General features: G+C 42.6%; 1 protein-coding gene across 1 annotated transcript in view; it reads left to right on the forward strand.

Annotated features, from left to right (window-relative positions):
* Positions 1-247: 247 nt before the first annotated feature.
* Positions 248-26,500, forward strand: part of ano7 (anoctamin 7) — a gene marked incomplete at its 3' end in the record, with an annotated part of 51,179 nt that continues 24,926 nt past the window's right edge. Inside the window, exons 1-6 of the mRNA XM_083914140.1 lie at positions 248-352; positions 2,223-2,277; positions 2,426-2,556; positions 4,196-4,303; positions 4,714-4,850; positions 9,322-9,379. Of these exons, the coding sequence (XP_083770266.1) occupies positions 266-352; positions 2,223-2,277; positions 2,426-2,556; positions 4,196-4,303; positions 4,714-4,850; positions 9,322-9,379 (576 nt within the window). The 5' untranslated portion in view covers positions 248-265. The remainder of the gene's footprint in view (positions 353-2,222; positions 2,278-2,425; positions 2,557-4,195; positions 4,304-4,713; positions 4,851-9,321; positions 9,380-26,500) is intronic.

Raw genomic sequence — 26,500 nt, forward strand, 5'->3', positions numbered from 1 at the left:
ACCCCCAAAGGTCGGACGGACTAACCCCCAAAGGTCGGACGGACTGACCCCCAAATCACCCATGCAGAAGCCTGGACTGACCTTGTTACAGTCTAACCAAGTGTGTGTGTGTGTGTGTGTGTGTGTGTGTGTGTGTGTGTGTGTGTGTGTGTGTGTGTGTGTGTGTGTGTGTGTGTGTGTGTGTGTGTGTGTGTGTGTGTGTGTGTGTGTGTGTGTGTGTGTGTGTGTGTGTGTGTGTGTGTGTAGGAGGAGGAGGTGAGGGAGGATGAGGAGGAGAGGAGAGAGGGATGACAGCGACACACTCATCACCATGGAAACAGCGCCGGAGAGAAAATACGGCAGCATCAACACGGTAACAGCAGCGACCGTATCCGTGACGACTGACTGTGATGTTAAAGCGTAAAACGTGTGTTAAAGTGTCCTCTAGGAGCATAAACGTGTGTTAAAGTGTCCTCTAGGAGCATAAACGTGTGTTAAAGTGTCCTCTAGGAGCATAAACGTGTGTTAAAGTGTCCTCTAGGAGCATAAACGTGTGCTAAAGTGTCCTCTAGGAGCATAAACGTGTGTTAAAGTGTCCTCTAGGAGCATAAACGTGTGCTAAAGTGTCCTCTAGGAGCATAAACGTGTGTTAAAGTGTCCTCTAGGAGCATAAACGTGTGCTAAAGTGTCCTCTAGGAGCCTAAACGTGTGTTAAAGTGTCCTCTAGGAGCCTAAACGTGTGTTAAAGTGTCCTAGGAGCATAAACGTGTGTTAAAGTGTCCTCTAGGAGCCTAAACGTGTGTTAAAGTGTCCTCTAGGAGCATGAACGTGTGCTAAAGTGTCCTCTAGGAGCATAAACGTGTTAAAGTGTCCTCTAGGAGCATGAACGTGTGCTAAAGTGTCCTCTAGGAGCATAAACGTGTGCTAAAGTGTCCTCTAGGAGCATAAACGTGTGTTAAAGTGTCCTCTAGGAGCATAAACGTGTGTTAAAGTGTCCTCTAGGAGCATAAACGTGTGCTAAAGTGTCCTCTAGGAGCATAAACGTGTGTTAAAGTGTCCTCTAGGAGCATAAACGTGTGTTAAAGTGTCCTCTAGGAGCCTAAACGTGTGCTAAAGTGTCCTCTAGGAGCATAAACGTGTGTTAAAGTGTCCTCTAGGAGCATAAACGTGTGTTAAAGTTTCCTCTAGGAGCATAAACGTGTGTTAAAGTGTCCTCTAGGAGCATAAACGTGTGTTAAAGTGTCCTCTAGGAGCATAAACGTGTGCTAAAGTGTCCTCTAGGAGCATAAACGTGTGTTAAAGTGTCCTCTAGGAGCATAAACGTGTGTTAAAGTGTCCTCTAGGAGCATAAACGTGTGTTAAAGTGTCCTCTAGGAGCATAAACGTGTGTTAAAGTGTCCTCTAGGAGCATAAACGTGTGTTAAAGTGTCCTCTAGGAGCATAAACGTGTGTTAAAGTGTCCTCTAGGAGCATAAACGTGTGTTAAAGTGTCCTCTAGGAGCATAAACGTGTGTTAAAGTGTCCTCTAGGAGCATAAACATGTGCTAAAGTGTCCTCTAGGAGCATAAACGTGTGCTAAAGTGTCCTCTAGGAGCATAAACGTGTGTTAAAGTGTCCTCTAGGAGCATAAACGTGTGCTAAAGTGTCCTCTAGGAGCATAAACGTGTGTTAAAGTGTCCTCTAGGAGCATAAACGTGTGTTAAAGTGTCCTCTAGGAGCATAAACGTGTGCTAAAGTGTCCTCTAGGAGCATAAACGTGTGTTAAAGTGTCCTCTAGGAGCATAAACGTGTGTTAAAGTGTCCTCTAGGAGCATAAACGTGTGTTAAAGTGTCCTCTAGGAGCATAAACATGTGCTAAAGTGTCCTCTAGGAGCATAAACGTGTGCTAAAGTGTCCTCTAGGAGCATAAACGTGTGTTAAAGTGTCCTCTAGGAGCATAAACGTGTGTTAAAGTGTCCTCTAGGAGCATAAACGTGTGTTAAAGTGTCCTCTAGGAGCATAAACATGTGCTAAAGTGTCCTCTAGGAGCATAAACGTGTGCTAAAGTGTCCTCTAGGAGCATAAACGTGTGCTAAAGTGTCCTCTAGGAGCATAAACGTGTGTTAAAGTGTCCTCTAGGAGCATAAACATGTGCTAAAGTGTCCTCTAGGAGCATAAACGTGTGCTAAAGTGTCCTCTAGGAGCCTAAATGCTGTGGATCCGTGTTTCACCTGAATGTTGTTGTTGTTGTTGTTATTTCCCAGAATGCACCTGTGTCTCCAGACAGGAACGTGTTCAGTGACGGCTCGACTCGAGTCGGTGCGTAAATATAAAACATGTGTTTTAAATATTTAATAAAAGTTAAAATAACGTCTGTTTTTCTTTGAGAGGGTCGAGTTTGTTTTGTTTTGTGTCCGTGTAAAAAACAACCATCAGACCGTCTGAACGCTGCGCTCCTATTGGACAGATTTCGTGTTGGTGTGGGAGGAGCCTCTGACCCCGGGGAGGGAGGAGGGCGCCGGCGTGGGCCCCGCCCACAGGAAGCAGAGGCAGGTGTTCCTGAACCGACTGAGACACGCCGGGCTGCTGCAGGAGCAGGCGAGTGACACAAACGCACAATATCATACACAACAACACTCTACGGACGAACCAGGAGGAGAGACTCCGCCCGGAGACAGACCCAGACGGAGGGCCCCCCACTCACAGGAGGAGCCTCTGGGGTCGGGGCGCTGCTGCACGGGGGGCAGTGAGGGTGAGGGGCCTGGAGGGTCCAGACCCGGGCAGCAGAGGCTCTGGGGACGTGGAGCGTCTCCTCTCTGTGGGGGAAGGAGCCGGAGCTTGTGAGGGAGGTGGAGCTCCCAGTTAGATCTGGGGGGGCTCACCTCCACACACAGTCTGGATCTGGACCCGTGCTCCTGGATAGGGGCTGGACCCTGGTCTTCTCTGGAGGGGCCCAGGGTGTGAGGGGCCGGGCGGGTGTGGGGAGACTCTCAAACCCCCGGCTGAGCGCCGCGGTGTTGGAGTTCACCCCGGTGGACCAGAGGGTGGCCTCCTTACGCCTGCGGGTGGTGGGGGGGGGGACTCTGACTGTTGTTGGTGCAGATGCAGCGAACAGCAGTTCAGAGTCTGGGGCCTTCTTGGAGACCCTGAATGGAGTCCTGCATGGGGCTCCAGTAGGGGACTCCAGAGTCCTGCTGGGAGACTTCAACGCCCACGTGGGCAACGATGGAGACACCTGGAGAGGCTGATTGGGAGGAACGGCCTCCCTGATCTAAACCCCAGCGTCTGGTGTTAGACTTGTGTGCTGGTCCTGGATCCTCTTTAACAAACACCATGTTGGAACAGAAGGAGGCTCAGAAGTGGACCTGGTTCCAGAGCACACTAGGCCAAAGGTCCAGGATCCAGTCTGTGATGGTCTCATCTGATCTGAGGCCGGATGTTTTGGACACTCGGGTGAAGAGAGGGGCAGAGCTGTCAGCTGATCACCATCTGGGGATGAGTGGGTCAGAGGATGGGGAAGGTTCTGGACAGACCGGGTAAACCCAAACCAGTAGTGCGGGTGAACTGGGACCGTCTGGAGGAGGCCCCTGTCCCAGAGACCTTCACCTCACACCTCCGGAGGAGCTTTTCTGGCGTCCCTGTGGAGGTTGGGGGCATTGAACCTCAAGGGGCGGGGACCCTGGAGCACCGTGGTGGACCCCGGGGGTCAGGGGTCCCCCTGAAGAAGGAGGCCTTCAGGATCTGGTCTCCCAGAAGACTCCGGAGGTGGTTCTGAGGTCCCCACAGGTCTGAAGGGCTGCAGCCTCTGCTGGGTCAGAGGCAAAGCAGCGGGTGTGGGAGGAGTTCACAGAAGTCCTGGAGAAGGACTTTGGGGGGCACCGAGGTGCTTCTGGACCACTATTCAGCACCTCAGGAGGGGGACACGGGGAACCGTCCAAGCTGTACTACTGCTGTGATGAAAAGAGAGCTGAGGAAGTCTGTCTGGAGTCGTTTTGCATTATTTTTCACAGTTTTCTGTGTTTCATCATTGATGGATTGTTTTAAATGTCGGGTACTTTCATCTTTAACCAAGTATTAAATACCCATCCACAGAAAGACTCAGGTACTGTGGTGGAGTAAATGTTTATAATCTCTGGGTGTTCGCTGTGATCAGAGACCGGACAGAGAGAGAAGAGCCGTGGGCCCAGAGCGGAGCCCTGTGGAGCTCCTCAGGTGACGTGTCTGTGTTCCTCTGCAGAAGGAAGTGTTTCAGACCAAGAAGAAGGTGTGTTTCGTGCTCCTCAGCGCTCCGTGGAGCGTCCTCTGCTACTACGCCGAGGAGATCAGCCTCCGAGTGCCTCTGCAGGTGAGCCGCGCGTCTCTGGTTCCTCCTCACAGACCGACTGAAGCCACAACGTACATCACAACAACAGGACAACAACAACAACGTACATCATAACAACAACAACAACATGACAACACAACAACGACAATGACACGACATGACAGTCTGACCGGGGCTCATCAACAACACACAACTTACATTACAACAACAACACAACAACAACAACAACGACAATGACACGACAACAAGCAACAACGTACATCAAAACAACAACAACATGACAACACAACAACGACAATGACACGACATGACAGTCTGACCGGGGCTCATCAACAACGCAACGTACATCACAACAACAACAGGACAACAACGACAACAAAGTCGACGGTTAAGTTTAGAAAGGATAAACAGCGTCCTCTGTCGTCCTGCAGGCGGTGAACGCTCCGATGTCTAACTGGTCTGAGAGGGTCCTGACCCGGCTGTCCCTCCCCAACCCCATGGCCCAGGACGTGCCCAACCCGCCCCCAGACCTCTTCACCTGCCAGTTCAGGAACAACAAGCTGCAGAGGTGACGACGCGCCGCCGCAACATCCGTGACCTCCGCAACCTCCGCAACCTCCGCGACATCCACAACATCCGCAGCATACGCAACCTCCGCGACATCCGCGACCTTCGCGACATCCGCAACATCCGCGACATCCACGACATCCGCAACATCCAACATCTGCAACATCCGCAACATCCGCAACATCCGCAACATCCGCAGCATACGCAACATCCGCGACATCCACGACATCCACAACATCCAACATCTGCAACATCCGCAACATCCGCAACATCCGCAACATCCGCAGCATACGCAACATCCGCAACATCCACAACATCCGCAACATCCGCAACATCCGCAGCATACGCAACATCCGCAACATCCGCAACATCCGCAGCATCCGCAGCATACGCAGCATACGCAACATCCGCAACATCCGCAACATCCACAACATCCACAACATCCGCAACATACGCAACATCCACAACATCCACAACATCCGCAACATCCACAACATCCACAACATCCGCAACATCCACAACATCCGCAACATCCGCAGCATACGCAACATCCACAACATCCGCAACATCCGCAACATCCACAACATCCACAACATCCGCAACATCCGCAACATCCGCAACATCCACAACATCCACAACATCCACAACATCCGCAACATACGCAACATCCACAACATCCGCAACATCCGCAACATCCACAACATCCACAACATCCGCAACATCCGCAACATCCACAACATCCACAACATCCGCAACATCCGCAACATCCACAACATCCACAACATCCGCAACATCCACAACATCCGCAACATCCACAACATCCGCAACATCCGCAACATCCACAACATCCGCAACATACGCAACATCCACAACATCCGCAACATCCACAACATCCGCAACATCCGCAACATACGCAACATCCGCAACATCCGCAACATCCGCAACATCCACAACATCCGCAACATCCGCAACATACGCAACATCCGCAACATCCGCAACATCCGCAACATCCACAACATCCGCAGCATACGCAACATCCGCAACATCCGCAACATCCGCAGCATCCGCAGCATACGCAGCATACGCAACATCCGCAACATCCGCAACATCCACAACATCCACAACATCCGCAACATACGCAACATCCACAACATCCACAACATCCGCAACATCCACAACATCCACAACATCCGCAACATCCACAACATCCGCAACATCCGCAGCATACGCAACATCCACAACATCCGCAACATCCGCAACATCCACAACATCCACAACATCCGCAACATCCGCAACATCCGCAACATCCGCAACATCCACAACATCCACAACATCCGCAACATACGCAACATCCACAACATCCGCAACATCCGCAACATCCACAACATCCACAACATCCGCAACATCCGCAACATCCACAACATCCACAACATCCGCAACATCCGCAACATCCACAACATCCACAACATCCGCAACATCCACAACATCCGCAACATCCACAACATCCGCAACATCCGCAACATCCACAACATCCGCAACATACGCAACATCCACAACATCCGCAACATCCACAACATCCGCAACATCCGCAACATACGCAACATCCGCAACATCCGCAACATCCGCAACATCCACAACATCCGCAACATCCGCAACATCCGCAACATCCGCAACATCCACAACATCCACAACATCCGCAACATCAGCAACATCCACAACATCCGCAACATCCACAACATCAGCAACATCAACAACATCCACAACATCCACAACATCCGCAACATCCGCAACATACGCAACATCCGCAGCATACGCAACATCCGCAACATCCACAACATCCGCAACATCCACAACATCCGCAACATCCGCAGCATACGCAACATCCGCAACATCCACAACATCCGCAACATACGCAACATCCGCAACATCCACAACATCCGCAACATCCGCAACATCCGCAACATACGCAACATACGCAACATCCGCAACATCCGCAACATCCGCAACATCCGCAACATCCGCAACATCCGCAGCATACGCAACATCCGCAACATCCGCAACATCCACAACATACGCAACATCCGCAACATCCACAACATCCGCAACATCCACAACATCAGCAACATCAGCAACATCCACAACATCCACAACATCCGCAGCATACGCAACATCCGCAACATCCGCAACATCCACAACATACGCAACATCCGCAACATCCACAACATCCGCAACATCCACAACATCAGCAACATCAGCAACATCCACAACATCCACAACATCCGCAACATCCACAACATCCGCAACATCCACAACATCTACAACATCCACAACATCCACAACATCAGCAACATCCACAACATCCGCAACATCCACGACATCCGCAACATCAGCAACATCAGCAACATCCACAACATCCGCAGCCTCCACAACATCAGCAACATCCACAACATCCGCAACATCAGCAACATCCGCAACATCCACAACATCAGCAACAACCACAACATCCACAACATCAACAACAACCACAACATCCACAACATCAGCAACATCCACAACATCCACAACAACCGCAACATCCGCAACATCAGCAACATCAGCAACATCCACAACATCCACAACAACCACAACATCCGCAACATCAGAAACATCCGCAACATCCACAACAACCACAACATCCGCAACATCAACAACATCCACAACATCAACAACATCCACAACATCCGCAACATCCACAACATCAGCAACATCCACAACATCAGCAACATCCGCAACATCCACAACATCCACAACATCCACAACAACCACAACATCCGCAACATCAGAAACATCCGCAACATCCACAACAACCACAACATCCGCAACATCAACAACATCCACAACATCCGCAACATCCACAACATCCGCAACATCCACAACATCAGCAACATCCACAACATCCGCAACATCCACAACATCAGCAACATCCGCAACATCCACAACATCAGCAACATCCGCAACATCCGCAACATCAGCAACATCCGCAACATCCACAACATCAGCAACATCCGCAACATCCACAACATCAGCAACATCCGCAACATCCGCAACATCAGCAACATCCGCAACATCGACAACAACCACAACATCCACAACATCCACAACATCCACAACAACCGCAACATCCGCAACATCAGCAACATCCACAACATCCACAACAACCACAACAACCACAACATCCGCAACATCAGCAACATCAGCAACATCCGCAACATCCGCAACATCCGCAACATCAGCAACATCCACAACATCCACAACAACCACAACATCCGCAACATCCACAACAACCACAACATCCGCAACATCCACAACATCCACAACATCCACAACATCCACAACATCCACAACATCCACAACAACCACAACATCCGCAACATCCACAACAACCACAACATCCGCAACATCCACAACATCCACAACATCCACAACATCCACAACATCCGCAACATCCGCAACATCCACAACATCCACAACATCCGCAACATCCGCAACATCCGCAACATCAACAACATCCACAACATCCACAACATCAACAACATCAACAACATCCACAACATCCACAACATCCGCAACATCCGCAACATCCGCAACATCCACAACATCCGCAACATCCGCAACATCCGCAACATCAACAACATCCACAACATCCACAACATCCGCAACATCCACAACATCCACAACATCCACAACATCCACAACATCCGCAACATCCACAACATCCACAACATCCACAACATCCACAACATCAACAACATCCACAACATCCACAACATCAACAACATCAACAACATCCACAACATCCACAACATCCGCAACATCCACAACATCCGCAACATCCGCAACATCCGCAACATCAACAACATCCACAACATCCACAACATCCGCAACATCCACAACATCCACAACATCCACAACATCCGCAACATCCGCAACATCCACAACATCCACAACATCCGCAACATCCGCAACATCCACAACATCCGCAACATCCGCAACATCAGCAACATCCGCAACATCAACAACATCCACAACATCCACAACATCAACAACATCAACAACATCAACAACATCCGCAACATCCGCAACATCAACAACATCCACAACATCCACAACATCAACAACATCCACAACATCCGCAACATCCGCAACATACGCAACATCCGCAACATCCACAACATCCACAACATCCACAACATCCGCAACATCCACAACATCAACAACATCCACAACATCAACACTCTGCTGCGGCGTTAACGCGGCGTCCACGCTGCTGTGGCGTTCACGCTGCTGCGGCGTCCACGCTGCTGCGACGTTGACGCGGCGTCCACGCTGCTGCGGCGTTGACGCGCTGAGGTCACGTCAGAGTGAAAAGTGGCGCCTGAAAGGATCAAAGTTAAACAACGAAACAAGTTTGACCTGTTTTTCTTCTTCTGCAGGTTTTTGGGCAGCGACAACAAAGAGACGTTCTTCAAGACCACGCAGAGACACCAGGTGGTGAGTGCAGACCACTAAAGGAGACGGTTAAGTTTAGACCACTAAAGGAGACCGTTAAGTTTAGTCTCTAAAGGAGACGGTTAAGTTTAGTCACTAAAGGAGACGGTTAAGTTTAGTCTCTAAAGGAGACGGTTAAGTTTAGTCACTAAAGGAGACGGTTAAGTTTAGACACTAAAGGAGACGGTTAAGTTTAGTCACTAAAGGAGACGGTTAAGTTTAGTCACTAAAGGAGACGGTTAAGTTTAGTCTCTAAAGGAGACGGTTAAGTTTAGTCACTAAAGGAGACGGTTAAGTTTAGTCTCTAAAGGAGACGGTTAAGTTTAGTCACTAAAGGAGACGGTTAAGTTTAGTCTCTAAAGGAGACGGTTAAGTTTAGTCACTAAAGGAGACGGTTAAGTTTAGTCTCTAAAGGAGACGGTTAAGTTTAGTCTCTAAAGGAGACGGTTAAGTTTAGTCTCTAAAGGAGACGGTTAAGTTTAGTCTCTAAAGGAGACGGTTAAGTTTAGTCTCTAAAGGAGACGGTTAAGTTTAGTCTATAAAGGTGACGGTTAAGTTTAGTCTCTAAAGGAGACGGTTAAGTTTAGACACTAAAGGAGACGGTTAAGTTTAGTCTCTAAAGGAGACGGTTAAGTTTAGTCACTAAAGGAGACGGTTAAGTTTAGTCTCTAAAGGAGACGGTTAAGTTTAGTCTCTAAAGGAGACGGTTAAGTTTAGTCACTAAAGGAGACGGTTAAGTTTAGTCTCTAAAGGAGACGGTTAAGTTTAGTCTCTAAAGGAGACGGTTAAGTTTAGTCTCTAAAGGAGACGGTTAAGTTTAGTCACTAAAGGAGACCGTTAAGTTTAGTCTCTAAAGGAGACGGTTAAGTTTAGTCTCTAAAGGAGACGGTTAAGTTTAGTCTCTAAAGGAGACAGTTAAGTTTAGTCTCTAAAGGAGACGGTTAAGTTTAGTCTCTAAAGGAGACGGTTAAGTTTAGTCACTAAAGGAGACGGTTAAGTTTAGACCACTAAAGGAGACCGTTAAGTTTAGACACTAAAGGTGACGGTTAAGTTTAGACACTAAAGGAGACGGTTAAGTTTAGACACTAAAGGAGACGGTTAAGTTTAGTCACTAAAGGAGACGGTTAAGTTTAGTCTCTAAAGGAGACGGTTAAGTTTAGTCACTAAAGGAGACGGTTAAGTTTAGTCACTAAAGGAGACGGTTAAGTTTAGACCACTAAAGGAGACGGTTAAGTTTAGACACTAAAGGAGACGGTTAAGTTTAGACACTAAAGGAGACGGTTAAGTTTAGTCACTAAAGGAGACGGTTAAGTTTAGTCTCTAAAGGAGACGGTTAAGTTTAGTCACTAAAGGAGACGGTTAAGTTTAGACACTAAAGGAGACGGTTAAGTTTAGTCACTAAAGGAGACGGTTAAGTTTAGTCACTAAAGGAGACGGTTAAGTTGAGTCACTAAAGGAGACGGTTAAGTTTAGTCACTAAAGGAGACGGTTAAGTTTAGTCTCTAAAGGAGACGGTTAAGTTTAGACACTAAAGGAGACGGTTAAGTTTAGACACTAAAGGAGACGGTTAAGTTTAGACACTAAAGGAGACGGTTAAGTTTAGTCTCTAAAGAAGACGGTTAAGTTTATTCTCTAAAGTAGACGGTTAAGTTTAGACACTAAAGGAGACGGTTAAGTTTAGACACTAAAGGAGACGGTTAAGTTTAGTCTCTAAAGGAGACGGTTAAGTTTAGTCTCTAAAGGAGACGGTTAAGTTTAGTCACTAAAGGAGACGGTTAAGTTTAGTCACTAAAGGAGACGGTTAAGTTTAGTCTCTAAAGGAGACGGTTAAGTTTAGTCACCTTAGGAGACGGTTAAGTTTAGTCTCTAAAGGAGACGGTTAAGTTTAGACACTAAAGGAGACGGTTAAGTTTAGTCTCTAAAGGAGACGGTTAAGTTTAGTCACTAAAGGAGACGGTTAAGTTTAGTCTCTAAAGGAGACGGTTAAGTTTAGACACTAAAGGAGACGGTTAAGTTTAGTCTCTAAAGGAGACGGTTAAGTTTAGACATTAAAGGAGACGGTTAAGTTTAGTCTCTAAAGGAGACGGTTAAGTTTAGACACTAAAGGAGACCGTTAAGTTTAGACACTAAAGGAGACGGTTAAGTTTAGACACTAAAGGTGACGGTTAAGTTTAGACACTAAAGGAGACGGTTAAGCTTAGTCACTAAAGGAGACGGTTAAGTTTAGTCACTAAAGGAGACGGTTAAGTTTAGTCTCTAAAGGAGACGGTTAAGTTTAGTCACTAAAGGAGACCGTTAAGTTTAGACACTAAAGAAGACGGTTAAGTTTATTCTCTAAAGTAGACGGTTAAGTTTAGACACTAAAGGAGACGGTTAAGTTTAGACACTAAAGGAGACGGTTAAGTTTAGTCTCTAAAGGAGACGGTTAAGTTTAGACATTAAAGGAGACGGTTAAGCTTAGTCACTAAAGGAGACGGTTAAGTTTAGACACTAAAGGAGACCGTTAAGTTTAGACACTAAAGGAGACGGTTAAGTTTAGACACTAAAGGTGACGGTTAAGTTTAGACACTAAAGGAGACGGTTAAGCTTAGTCACTAAAGGAGACGGTTAAGTTTAGTCACTAAAGGAGACGGTTAAGTTTAGTCTCTAAAGGAGACGGTTAAGTTTAGTCACTAAAGGAGACCGTTAAGTTTAGACACTAAAGAAGACGGTTAAGTTTATTCTCTAAAGTAGACGGTTAAGTTTAGACACTAAAGAAGACGGTTAAGTTTATTCTCTAAAGGAGACGGTTAAGTTTAGTCACTAAAGGAGACGGTTAAGTTTAGACCACTAAAGGAGACGGTTAAGTTTAGACACTAAAGGAGACGGTTAAGTTTAGACACTAAAGGAGACGGTTAAGTTTAGTCACTAAAGGAGACGGTTAAGTTTAGTCTCTAAAGGAGACGGTTAAGTTTAGTCACTAAAGGAGACGGTTAAGTTTAGACACTAAAGGAGACGGTTAAGTTTAGACACTAAAGGAGACGGTTAAGTTTAGTCACTAAAGGAGACGGTTAAGTTTAGTCTCTAAAGGAGACGGTTAAGTTTAGTCTCTAAAGGAGACGGTTAAGTTTAGTCTCTAAAGGAGACGGTTAAGTTTAGTCACTAAAGGAGACGGTTAAGTTTAGTCACTAAAGGAGACGGTTAAGTTTAGTCTCTAAAGGAGACGGTTAAGTTTAGTCACTAAAGGAGACGGTTAAGTTTAGTCTCTAAAGGAGACGGTTAAGTTTAGTCACTAAAGGAGACGGTTAAGTTTAGTCACTAAAGGAGACGGTTAAGTTGAGTCACTAAAGGAGACGGTTAAGTTTAGTCACTAAAGGAGACGGTTAAGTTTAGTCTCTAAAGGAGACGGTTAAGTTTAGACACTAAAGGAGACGGTTAAGTTTAGACACTAAAGGAGACGGTTAAGTTTAGACACTAAAGGAGACGGTTAAGTTTAGTCTCTAAAGAAGACGGTTAAGTTTATTCTCTAAAGTAGACGGTTAAGTTTAGACACTAAAGGAGACGGTTAAGTTTAGACACTAAAGGAGACGGTTAAGTTTAGTCTCTAAAGGAGACGGTTAAGTTTAGTCTCTAAAGGAGACGGTTAAGTTTAGTCACTAAAGGAGACGGTTAAGTTTAGTCACTAAAGGAGACGGTTAAGTTTAGTCTCTAAAGGAGACGGTTAAGTTTAGTCACCTTAGGAGACGGTTAAGTTTAGTCTCTAAAGGAGACGGTTAAGTTTAGACACTAAAGGAGACGGTTAAGTTTAGTCTCTAAAGGAGACGGTTAAGTTTAGTCACTAAAGGAGACGGTTAAGTTTAGTCTCTAAAGGAGACGGTTAAGTTTAGACACTAAAGGAGACGGTTAAGTTTAGTCTCTAAAGGAGACGGTTAAGTTTAGACATTAAAGGAGACGGTTAAGCTTAGTCACTAAAGGAGACGGTTAAGTTTAGACACTAAAGGAGACCGTTAAGTTTAGACACTAAAGGAGACGGTTAAGTTTAGACACTAAAGGTGACGGTTAAGTTTAGACACTAAAGGAGACGGTTAAGCTTAGTCACTAAAGGAGACGGTTAAGTTTAGTCACTAAAGGAGACGGTTAAGTTTAGTCTCTAAAGGAGACGGTTAAGTTTAGTCACTAAAGGAGACCGTTAAGTTTAGACACTAAAGAAGACGGTTAAGTTTATTCTCTAAAGTAGACGGTTAAGTTTAGACACTAAAGGAGACGGTTAAGTTTAGTCTCTAAAGGAGACGGTTAAGTTTAGTCTCTAAAGGAGACGGTTAAGTTTAGTCACTAAAGGAGACCGTTAAGTTTAGTCACTAAAGGAGACGGTTAAGTTTAGTCTCTAAAGGAGACGGTTAAGTTTAGTCACTAAAGGAGACGGTTAAGTTTAGTCACTAAAGGAGACGGTTAAGTTTAGTCACTAAAGGAGACGGTTAAGTTTAGTCACCTTAGGAGACGGTTAAGTTTATTCTCTAAAGGAGACGGTTAAGTTTAGTCTCTAAAGGAGACGGTTAAGTTTAGTCTCTAAAGGAGACGGTTAAGTTTAGTCTCTAAAGGAGACGGTTAAGTTTAGTCTCTAAAGGAGACGGTTAAGTTTAGACACTAAAGGAGACGGTTAAGTTTAGTCTCTAAAGGTGACTGTTAAGTTTAGACGCTAAAGGAGACGGTTAAGTTTAGTCTCTAAAGGAGACGGTTAAGTTTAGTCACTAAAGGAGACCGTTAAGTTTAGACACTAAAGAAGACGGTTAAGTTTATTCTCTAAAGTAGACGGTTAAGTTTAGTCTCTAAAGGAGACGGTTAAGTTTAGACACTAAAGGAGACGGTTAAGTTTAGTCTCTAAAGGAGACGGTTAAGTTTAGTCTCTAAAGGAGACGGTTAAGTTTAGTCACTAAAGGAGACGGTTAAGTTTAGTCACTAAAGGAGACGGTTAAGTTTAGTCTCTAAAGGAGACGGTTAAGTTTAGTCACTAAAGGAGACGGTTAAGTTTAGTCACTAAAGGAGACGGTTAAGTTTAGTCACTAAAGGAGACGGTTAAGTTTAGTCACCTTAGGAGACGGTTAAGTTTATTCTCTAAAGGAGACGGTTAAGTTTAGTCTCTAAAGGAGATGGTTAAGTTTAGTCTCTAAAGGAGACGGTTAAGTTTAGTCTCTAAAGGAGACGGTTAAGTTTAGTCTCTAAAGGAGACGGTTAAGTTTAGACACTAAAGGAGACGGTTAAGTTTAGTCTCTAAAGGTGACGGTTAAGTTTAGACGCTAAAGGAGACGGTTAAGTTTAGTCTCTAAAGGAGACGGTTAAGTTTAGTCACTAAAGGAGACGGTTAAGTTTAGTCTCTAAAGGAGACGGTTAAGTTTAGTCTCTAAAGGAGACGGTTAAGTTTAGTCTCTAAAGGAGACGGTTAAGTTTAGTCACTAAAGGAGACGGTTAAGTTTAGACACTAAAGGAGACCGTTAAGTTTAGACACTAAAGGAGACGGTTAAGTTTAGACACTAAAGGTGACGGTTAAGTTTAGACACTAAAGGAGACGGTTAAGCTTAGTCACTAAAGGAGACGGTTAAGTTTAGACACTAAAGGAGACGGTTAAGTTTAGTCACTAAAGGAGACGGTTAAGTTTAGTCACTAAAGGAGACGGTTAAGTTTAGACATTAAAGGAGACGGTTAAGTTTAGTCACTAAAGGAGACGGTTAAGTTTAGACACTAAAGGAGACGGTTAAGTTTAGTCACTAAAGGAGACGGTTAAGTTTAGTCACTAAAGGAGACGGTTAAGTTTAGACACTAAAGGAGACGGTTAAGTTTAGTCACTAAAGGAGACGGTTAAGTTTAGACACTAAAGGAGACCGTTAAGTTTAGACACTAAAGGAGACGGTTAAGTTTAGACACTAAAGGTGACGGTTAAGTTTAGACACTAAAGGAGACGGTTAAGCTTAGTCACTAAAGGAGACGGTTAAGTTTAGACACTAAAGGAGACGGTTAAGTTTAGTCACTAAAGGAGACGGTTAAGTTTAGACACTAAAGGAGACGGTTAAGTTTAGTCTCTAAAGGAGACGGTTAAGTTTAGTCTCTAAAGGAGACGGTTAAGTTTAGACACTAAAGGAGACGGTTAAGTTTAGTCACTAAAGGAGACGGTTAAGTTTAGTCACTAAAGGAGACGGTTAAGTTTAGACACTAAAGGAGACGGTTAAGTTTAGTCACTAAAGGAGACGGTTAAGTTTAGACACTAAAGGAGACGGTTAAGTTTAGTCACTAAAGGAGACGGTTAAGTTTAGTCACTAAAGGAGACGGTTAAGCTTAGTCACTAAAGGAGACGGTTAAGTTTAGACACTAAAGGAGACGGTTAAGTTTAGTCACTAAAGGAGACGGTTAAGTTTAGACACTAAAGGAGACGGTTAAGTTTAGTCACTAAAGGAGACGGTTAAGTTTAGTCACTAAAGGAGACGGTTAAGTTTAGACACTAAAGGAGACGGTTAAGTTTAGTCTCTAAAGGAGACGGTTAAGTTTAGTCTCTAAAGGAGACGGTTAAGTTTAGTCTCTAAAGGAGACGGTTAAGTTTAGACACTAAGGGAGACGGTTAAGTTTAGTCTCTAAAGGAGACGGTTAAGTTTAGTCTCTAAAGGAGACGGTTAAGCTTAGTCACTAAAGGAGACGGTTAAGTTTAGACACTAAAGGAGACGGTTAAGTTTAGTCACTAAAGGAGACGGTTAAGCTTAGTCACTAAAGGAGACGGTTAAGTTTAGACACTAAAGGAGACGGTTAAGTTTAGACACTAAAGGAGACGGTTAAGTTTAGACACTAAAGGAGACGGTTAAGTTTAGTCACTAAAGGAGACGGTTAAGTTTAGACACTAAAGGAGACGGTTAAGTTTAGTCACTAAAGGAGACGGTTAAGTTTAGACACTAAAGGAGACGGTTAAGTTTAGTCTCTAAAGGAGACGGTTAAGTTTAGTCTCTAAAGGAGACGGTTAAGCTTAGTCACTAAAGGAGACGGTTAAGTTTAGACACTAAAGGAGACGGTTAAGTTTAGTCACTAAAGGAGACGGTTAAGTTTAGTCACTAAAGGAGACGGTTAAGCTTAGTCACTAAAGGAGACGGTTAAGTTTAGACACTAAAGGAGACGGTTAAGTTTAGTCACTAAAGGAGACGGTTAAGTTTAGACACTAAAGGAGACGGTTAAGTTTAGTCTCTAAAGGAGACGGTTAAGTTTAGACTCTAAAGGAGACGGTTAAGTTTAGACACTAAAGGAGACGGTTAAGTTTAGTCTCTAAAGGAGACGGTTAAGTTTAGTCACTAAAGGAGACGGTTAAGTTTAGACACTAAAGGAGACGGTTAAGTTTAGTCACTAAAGGAGACGGTTAAGTTTAGTCACTAAAGGAGACGGTTAAGTTGAGTCACTAAAGGAGACGGTTAAGTTTAGTCACTAAAGGAGACGGTTAAGTTTAGTCTCTAAAGGAGACGGTTAAGTTTAGACACTAAAGGAGACGGTTAAGTTTAGACACTAAAGGAGACGGTTAAGTTTAGACACTAAAGGAGACGGTTAAGTTTAGTCTCTAAAGAAGACGGTTAAGTTTATTCTCTAAAGTAGACGGTTAAGTTTAGACACTAAAGGAGACGGTTAAGTTTAGACACTAAAGGAGACGGTTAAGTTTAGTCTCTAAAGGAGACGGTTAAGTTTAGTCTCTAAAGGAGACGGTTAAGTTTAGTCACTAAAGGAGACGGTTAAGTTTAGTCACTAAAGGAGACGGTTAAGTTTAGTCTCTAAAGGAGACGGTTAAGTTTAGTCACCTTAGGAGACGGTTAAGTTTAGTCTCTAAAGGAGACGGTTAAGTTTAGACACTAAAGGAGACGGTTAAGTTTAGTCTCTAAAGGAGACGGTTAAGTTTAGTCACTAAAGGAGACGGTTAAGTTTAGTCTCTAAAGGAGACGGTTAAGTTTAGACACTAAAGGAGACGGTTAAGTTTAGTCTCTAAAGGAGACGGTTAAGTTTAGACATTAAAGGAGACGGTTAAGCTTAGTCACTAAAGGAGACGGTTAAGTTTAGACACTAAAGGAGACCGTTAAGTTTAGACACTAAAGGAGACGGTTAAGTTTAGACACTAAAGGTGACGGTTAAGTTTAGACACTAAAGGAGACGGTTAAGCTTAGTCACTAAAGGAGACGGTTAAGTTTAGTCACTAAAGGAGACGGTTAAGTTTAGTCTCTAAAGGAGACGGTTAAGTTTAGTCACTAAAGGAGACCGTTAAGTTTAGACACTAAAGAAGACGGTTAAGTTTATTCTCTAAAGTAGACGGTTAAGTTTAGACACTAAAGGAGACGGTTAAGTTTAGACACTAAAGGAGACGGTTAAGTTTAGTCTCTAAAGGAGACGGTTAAGTTTAGACATTAAAGGAGACGGTTAAGCTTAGTCACTAAAGGAGACGGTTAAGTTTAGACACTAAAGGAGACCGTTAAGTTTAGACACTAAAGGAGACGGTTAAGTTTAGACACTAAAGGTGACGGTTAAGTTTATACACTAAAGGAGACGGTTAAGCTTAGTCACTAAAGGAGACGGTTAAGTTTAGTCACTAAAGGAGACGGTTAAGTTTAGTCTCTAAAGGAGACGGTTAAGTTTAGTCACTAAAGGAGACCGTTAAGTTTAGACACTAAAGAAGACGGTTAAGTTTATTCTCTAAAGTAGACGGTTAAGTTTAGACACTAAAGAAGACGGTTAAGTTTATTCTCTAAAGGAGACGGTTAAGTTTAGTCACTAAAGGAGACGGTTAAGTTTAGACCACTAAAGGAGACGGTTAAGTTTAGACACTAAAGGAGACGGTTAAGTTTAGACACTAAAGGAGACGGTTAAGTTTAGTCACTAAAGGAGACGGTTAAGTTTAGTCTCTAAAGGAGACGGTTAAGTTTAGTCACTAAAGGAGACGGTTAAGTTTAGACACTAAAGGAGACGGTTAAGTTTAGTCACTAAAGGAGACGGTTAAGTTTAGTCACTAAAGGAGACGGTTAAGTTGAGTCACTAAAGGAGACGGTTAAGTTTAGTCACTAAAGGAGACGGTTAAGTTTAGTCTCTAAAGGAGACGGTTAAGTTTAGACACTAAAGGAGACGGTTAAGTTTAGACACTAAAGGAGACGGTTAAGTTTAGACACTAAAGGAGACGGTTAAGTTTAGTCTCTAAAGAAGACGGTTAAGTTTATTCTCTAAAGTAGACGGTTAAGTTTAGTCTCTAAAGGAGACGGTTAAGTTTAGACACTAAAGGAGACGGTTAAGTTTAGACACTAAAGGAGACGGTTAAGTTTAGACACTAAAGGAGACGGTTAAGTTTAGACACTAAAGGAGACGGTTAAGTTTAGTCTCTAAAGAAGACGGTTAAGTTTATTCTCTAAAGTAGACGGTTAAGTTTAGTCTCTAAAGGAGACGGTTAAGTTTAGACACTAAAGGAGACGGTTAAGTTTAGACACTAAAGGAGACGGTTAAGTTTAGACACTAAAGGAGACGGTTAAGTTTAGACACTAAAGGAGACGGTTAAGTTGAGTCACTAAAGGAGACGGTTAAGTTTAGTCACTAAAGGAGACGGTTAAGTTTAGTCTCTAAAGGAGACGGTTAAGTTTAGTCACTAAAGGAGACGGTTAAGTTTAGACACTAAAGGAGACGGTTAAGTTTAGACACTAAAGGAGACGGTTAAGTTTAGTCTCTAAAGGAGACGGTTAAGTTTAGTCTCTAAAGGAGACGGTTAAGTTTAGTCACTAAAGGAGACGGTTAAGTTTAGTCACTAAAGGAGACGGTTAAGTTTAGTCTCTAAAGGAGACGGTTAAGTTTAGTCACCTTAGGAGACGGTTAAGTTTAGTCTCTAAAGGAGACGGTTAAGTTTAGACACTAAAGGAGACGGTTAAGTTTAGTCTCTAAAGGAGACGGTTAAGTTTAGTCACTAAAGGAGACGGTTAAGTTTAGTCTCTAAAGGAGACGGTTAAGTTTAGACACTAAAGGAGACGGTTAAGTTTAGTCTCTAAAGGAGACGGTTAAGTTTAGACATTAAAGGAGACGGTTAAGCTTAGTCACTAAAGGAGACGGTTAAGTTTAGACACTAAAGGAGACCGTTAAGTTTAGACACTAAAGGAGACGGTTAAGTTTAGACACTAAAGGTGACGGTTAAGTTTAGACACTAAAGGAGACGGTTAAGCTTAGTCACTAAAGGAGACGGTTAAGTTTAGTCACTAAAGGAGACGGTTAAGTTTAGTCTCTAAAGGAGACGGTTAAGTTTAGTCACTAAAGGAGACCGTTAAGTTTAGACACTAAAGAAGACGGTTAAGTTTATTCTCTAAAGTAGACGGTTAAGTTTAGACACTAAAGGAGACGGTTAAGTTTAGTCTCTAAAGGAGACGGTTAAGTTTAGTCTCTAAAGGAGACGGTTAAGTTTAGTCACTAAAGGAGACCGTTAAGTTTAGTCACTAAAGGAGACGGTTAAGTTTAGTCTCTAAAGGAGACGGTTAAGTTTAGTCACTAAAGGAGACGGTTAAGTTTAGTCACTAAAGGAGACGGTTAAGTTTAGTCACCTTAGGAGACGGTTAAGTTTATTCTCTAAAGGAGACGGTTAAGTTTAGTCTCTAAAGGAGACGGTTAAGTTTAGTCTCTAAAGGAGACGGTTAAGTTTAGTCTCTAAAGGAGACGGTTAAGTTTAGTCTCTAAAGGAGACGGTTAAGTTTAGACACTAAAGGAGACGGTTAAGTTTAGTCTCTAAAGGTGACTGTTAAGTTTAGACGCTAAAGGAGACGGTTAAGTTTAGTCTCTAAAGGAGACGGTTAAGTTTAGTCACTAAAGGAGACCGTTAAGTTTAGACACTAAAGAAGACGGTTAAGTTTATTCTCTAAAGTAGACGGTTAAGTTTAGTCTCTAAAGGAGACGGTTAAGTTTAGACACTAAAGGAGACGGTTAAGTTTAGTCTCTAAAGGAGACGGTTAAGTTTAGTCTCTAAAGGAGACGGTTAAGTTTAGTCACTAAAGGAGACGGTTAAGTTTAGTCACTAAAGGAGACGGTTAAGTTTAGTCTCTAAAGGAGACGGTTAAGTTTAGTCACTAAAGGAGACGGTTAAGTTTAGTCACTAAAGGAGACGGTTAAGTTTAGTCACTAAAGGAGACGGTTAAGTTTAGTCACCTTAGGAGACGGTTAAGTTTATTCTCTAAAGGAGACGGTTAAGTTTAGTCTCTAAAGGAGATGGTTAAGTTTAGTCTCTAAAGGAGACGGTTAAGTTTAGTCTCTAAAGGAGACGGTTAAGTTTAGTCTCTAAAGGAGACGGTTAAGTTTAGACACTAAAGGAGACGGTTAAGTTTAGTCTCTAAAGGTGACGGTTAAGTTTAGACGCTAAAGGAGACGGTTAAGTTTAGTCTCTAAAGGAGACGGTTAAGTTTAGTCACTAAAGGAGACGGTTAAGTTTAGTCTCTAAAGGAGACGGTTAAGTTTAGTCTCTAAAGGAGACGGTTAAGTTTAGTCTCTAAAGGAGACGGTTAAGTTTAGTCACTAAAGGAGACGGTTAAGTTTAGACACTAAAGGAGACCGTTAAGTTTAGACACTAAAGGAGACGGTTAAGTTTAGACACTAAAGGTGACGGTTAAGTTTAGACACTAAAGGAGACGGTTAAGCTTAGTCACTAAAGGAGACGGTTAAGTTTAGACACTAAAGGAGACGGTTAAGTTTAGTCACTAAAGGAGACGGTTAAGTTTAGTCACTAAAGGAGACGGTTAAGTTTAGACACTAAAGGAGACGGTTAAGTTTAGTCACTAAAGGAGACGGTTAAGTTTAGACACTAAAGGAGACGGTTAAGTTTAGTCTCTAAAGGAGACGGTTAAGTTTAGTCTCTAAAGGAGACGGTTAAGTTTAGACACTAAAGGAGACGGTTAAGTTTAGTCACTAAAGGAGACGGTTAAGTTTAGTCACTAAAGGAGACGGTTAAGTTTAGACACTAAAGGAGACGGTTAAGTTTAGTCACTAAAGGAGACGGTTAAGTTTAGACACTAAAGGAGACGGTTAAGTTTAGTCACTAAAGGAGACGGTTAAGTTTAGTCACTAAAGGAGACGGTTAAGTTTAGTCTCTAAAGGAGACGGTTAAGTTTAGTCACTAAAGGAGACGGTTAAGTTTAGTCACTAAAGGAGACGGTTAAGCTTAGTCACTAAAGGAGACGGTTAAGTTTAGACACTAAAGGAGACGGTTAAGTTTAGTCACTAAAGGAGACGGTTAAGTTTAGACACTAAAGGAGACGGTTAAGTTTAGTCACTAAAGGAGACGGTTAAGTTTAGTCACTAAAGGAGACGGTTAAGTTTAGACACTAAAGGAGACGGTTAAGTTTAGTCTCTAAAGGAGACGGTTAAGTTTAGTCTCTAAAGGAGACGGTTAAGTTTAGTCTCTAAAGGAGACGGTTAAGTTTAGACACTAAAGGAGACGGTTAAGTTTAGTCTCTAAAGGAGACGGTTAAGTTTAGTCTCTAAAGGAGACGGTTAAGCTTAGTCACTAAAGGAGACGGTTAAGTTTAGACACTAAAGGAGACGGTTAAGTTTAGTCACTAAAGGAGACGGTTAAGCTTAGTCACTAAAGGAGACGGTTAAGTTTAGACACTAAAGGAGACGGTTAAGTTTAGACACTAAAGGAGACGGTTAAGTTTAGACACTAAAGGAGACGGTTAAGTTTAGTCACTAAAGGAGACGGTTAAGTTTAGACACTAAAGGAGACGGTTAAGTTTAGTCACTAAAGGAGACGGTTAAGTTTAGTCTCTAAAGGAGACGGTTAAGTTTAGTCTCTAAAGGAGACGGTTAAGCTTAGTCACTAAAGGAGACGGTTAAGTTTAGACACTAAAGGAGACGGTTAAGTTTAGTCACTAAAGGAGACGGTTAAGTTTAGTCACTAAAGGAGACGGTTAAGCTTAGTCACTAAAGGAGACGGTTAAGTTTAGACACTAAAGGAGACAGTTAAGTTTAGTCACTAAAGGAGACGGTTAAGTTTAGACACTAAAGGAGACGGTTAAGTTTAGTCTCTAAAGGAGACGGTTAAGTTTAGACTCTAAAGGAGACGGTTAAGTTTAGACACTAAAGGAGACGGTTAAGTTTAGTCTCTAAAGGAGACGGTTAAGTTTAGTCACTAAAGGAGACGGTTAAGTTTAGACACTAAAGGAGACGGTTAAGTTTAGTCACTAAAGGAGACGGTTAAGTTTAGTCACTAAAGGAGACGGTTAAGTTGAGTCACTAAAGGAGACGGTTAAGTTTAGTCACTAAAGGAGACGGTTAAGTTTAGTCTCTAAAGGAGACGGTTAAGTTTAGACACTAAAGGAGACGGTTAAGTTTAGACACTAAAGGAGACGGTTAAGTTTAGACACTAAAGGAGACGGTTAAGTTTAGTCTCTAAAGAAGACGGTTAAGTTTATTCTCTAAAGTAGACGGTTAAGTTTAGACACTAAAGGAGACGGTTAAGTTTAGACACTAAAGGAGACGGTTAAGTTTAGTCTCTAAAGGAGACGGTTAAGTTTAGTCTCTAAAGGAGACGGTTAAGTTTAGTCACTAAAGGAGACGGTTAAGTTTAGTCACTAAAGGAGACGGTTAAGTTTAGTCTCTAAAGGAGACGGTTAAGTTTAGTCACCTTAGGAGACGGTTAAGTTTAGTCTCTAAAGGAGACGGTTAAGTTTAGACACTAAAGGAGACGGTTAAGTTTAGTCTCTAAAGGAGACGGTTAAGTTTAGTCACTAAAGGAGACGGTTAAGTTTAGTCTCTAAAGGAGACGGTTAAGTTTAGACACTAAAGGAGACGGTTAAGTTTAGTCTCTAAAGGAGACGGTTAAGTTTAGACATTAAAGGAGACGGTTAAGCTTAGTCACTAAAGGAGACGGTTAAGTTTAGACACTAAAGGAGACCGTTAAGTTTAGACACTAAAGGAGACGGTTAAGTTTAGACACTAAAGGTGACGGTTAAGTTTAGACACTAAAGGAGACGGTTAAGCTTAGTCACTAAAGGAGACGGTTAAGTTTAGTCACTAAAGGAGACGGTTAAGTTTAGTCTCTAAAGGAGACGGTTAAGTTTAGTCACTAAAGGAGACCGTTAAGTTTAGACACTAAAGAAGACGGTTAAGTTTATTCTCTAAAGTAGACGGTTAAGTTTAGACACTAAAGGAGACGGTTAAGTTTAGACACTAAAGGAGACGGTTAAGTTTAGTCTCTAAAGGAGACGGTTAAGTTTAGACATTAAAGGAGACGGTTAAGCTTAGTCACTAAAGGAGACGGTTAAGTTTAGACACTAAAGGAGACCGTTAAGTTTAGACACTAAAGGAGACGGTTAAGTTTAGACACTAAAGGTGACGGTTAAGTTTAGACACTAAAGGAGACGGTTAAGCTTAGTCACTAAAGGAGACGGTTAAGTTTAGTCACTAAAGGAGACGGTTAAGTTTAGTCTCTAAAGGAGACGGTTAAGTTTAGTCACTAAAGGAGACCGTTAAGTTTAGACACTAAAGAAGACGGTTAAGTTTATTCTCTAAAGTAGACGGTTAAGTTTAGACACTAAAGAAGACGGTTAAGTTTATTCTCTAAAGGAGACGGTTAAGTTTAGTCACTAAAGGAGACGGTTAAGTTTAGACCACTAAAGGAGACGGTTAAGTTTAGACACTAAAGGAGACGGTTAAGTTTAGACACTAAAGGAGACGGTTAAGTTTAGTCACTAAAGGAGACGGTTAAGTTTAGTCTCTAAAGGAGACGGTTAAGTTTAGTCACTAAAGGAGACGGTTAAGTTTAGTCTCTAAAGGAGACGGTTAAGTTTAGTCACTAAAGGAGACGGTTAAGTTTAGTCTCTAAAGGAGACGGTTAAGTTTAGTCACTAAAGGAGACGGTTAAGTTTAGACACTAAAGGAGACGGTTAAGTTTAGTCACTAAAGGAGACGGTTAAGTTTAGTCACTAAAGGAGACGGTTAAGTTGAGTCACTAAAGGAGACGGTTAAGTTTAGTCACTAAAGGAGACGGTTAAGTTTAGTCTCTAAAGGAGACGGTTAAGTTTAGACACTAAAGGAGACGGTTAAGTTTAGACACTAAAGGAGACGGTTAAGTTTAGACACTAAAGGAGACGGTTAAGTTTAGTCTCTAAAGAAGACGGTTAAGTTTATTCTCTAAAGTAGACGGTTAAGTTTAGACACTAAAGGAGACGGTTAAGTTTAGACACTAAAGGAGACGGTTAAGTTTAGTCTCTAAAGGAGACGGTTAAGTTTAGTCTCTAAAGGAGACGGTTAAGTTTAGTCACTAAAGGAGACGGTTAAGTTTAGTCACTAAAGGAGACGGTTAAGTTTAGTCTCTAAAGGAGACGGTTAAGTTTAGTCACCTTAGGAGACGGTTAAGTTTAGTCTCTAAAGGAGACGGTTAAGTTTAGACACTAAAGGAGACGGTTAAGTTTAGTCTCTAAAGGAGACGGTTAAGTTTAGTCTCTAAAGGAGACGGTTAAGTTTAGTCACTAAAGGAGACGGTTAAGTTTAGTCACTAAAGGAGACGGTTAAGTTTAGTCTCTAAAGGAGACGGTTAAGTTTAGACACTAAAGGAGACGGTTAAGTTTAGTCTCTGAAGGAGACGGTTAAGTTTAGACATTAAAGGAGACGGTTAAGCTTAGTCACTAAAGGAGACGGTTAAGTTTAGACACTAAAGGAGACCGTTAAGTTTAGACACTAAAGGAGACGGTTAAGTTTAGACACTAAAGGTGACGGTTAAGTTTAGACACTAAAGGAGACGGTTAAGCTTAGTCACTAAAGGAGACGGTTAAGTTTAGTCACTAAAGGAGACGGTTAAGTTTAGACACTAAAGGAGACGGTTAAGTTTAGTCTCTAAAGGAGACGGTTAAGTTTAGTCACTAAAGGAGACGGTTAAGTTTAGACACTAAAGAAGACGGTTAAGTTTATTCTCTAAAGTAGACGGTTAAGTTTAGACACTAAAGGAGACGGTTAAGTTTAGTCACTAAAGGAGACCGTTAAGTTTAGACACTAAAGGAGACGGTTAAGTTTAGACACTAAAGGAGACGGTTAAGTTTAGTCTCTAAAGGACACGGTTAAGTTTAGTCTCTAAAGGAGACGGTTAAGTTTAGTCACTAAAGGAGACGGTTAAGTTTAGTCACTAAAGGAGACGGTTAAGTTTAGTCTCTAAAGGAGACGGTTAAGTTTAGTCACCTTAGGAGACGGTTAAGTTTAGTCTCTAAAGGAGACGGTTAAGTTTAGACACTAAAGGAGACGGTTAAGTTTAGTCTCTAAAGAAGACGGTTAAGTTTATTCTCTAAAGTAGACGGTTAAGTTTAGACACTAAAGGAGACGGTTAAGTTTAGACACTAAAGGAGACGGTTAAGTTTAGTCTCTAAAGGAGACGGTTAAGTTTAGTCTCTAAAGGAGACGGTTAAGTTTAGTCACTAAAGGAGACGGTTAAGTTTAGTCACTAAAGGAGACGGTTAAGTTTAGTCTCTAAAGGAGACGGTTAAGTTTAGTCACCTTAGGAGACGGTTAAGTTTAGTCTCTAAAGGAGACGGTTAAGTTTAGACACTAAAGGAGACGGTTAAGTTTAGTCTCTAAAGGAGACGGTTAAGTTTAGTCTCTAAAGGAGACGGTTAAGTTTAGTCACTAAAGGAGACGGTTAAGTTTAGTCTCTAAAGGAGACGGTTAAGTTTAGACACTAAAGGAGACGGTTAAGTTTAGTCTCTGAAGGAGACGGTTAAGTTTAGACATTAAAGGAGACGGTTAAGCTTAGTCACTAAAGGAGACGGTTAAGTTTAGACACTAAAGGAGACCGTTAAGTTTAGACACTAAAGGAGACGGTTAAGTTTAGACACTAAAGGTGACGGTTAAGTTTAGACACTAAAGGAGACGGTTAAGCTTAGTCACTAAAGGAGACGGTTAAGTTTAGTCACTAAAGGAGACGGTTAAGTTTAGTCACTAAAGGAGACGGTTAAGCTTAGTCACTAAAGGTGACGGTTAAGTTTAGTCACTAAAGGAGACCGTTAAGTTTAGACACTAAAGAAGACGGTTAAGTTTATTCTCTAAAGTAGACGGTTAAGTTTAGACACTAAAGGAGACGGTTAAGTTTAGTCTCTAAAGGAGACGGTTAAGTTTAGTCTCTAAAGGAGACGGTTAAGT

Source organism: Echiichthys vipera (genome assembly GCF_963691815.1).
Source record: "Echiichthys vipera genome assembly, chromosome: 5".
Lineage (NCBI taxonomy): Eukaryota > Metazoa > Chordata > Actinopteri > Perciformes > Trachinidae > Echiichthys > Echiichthys vipera.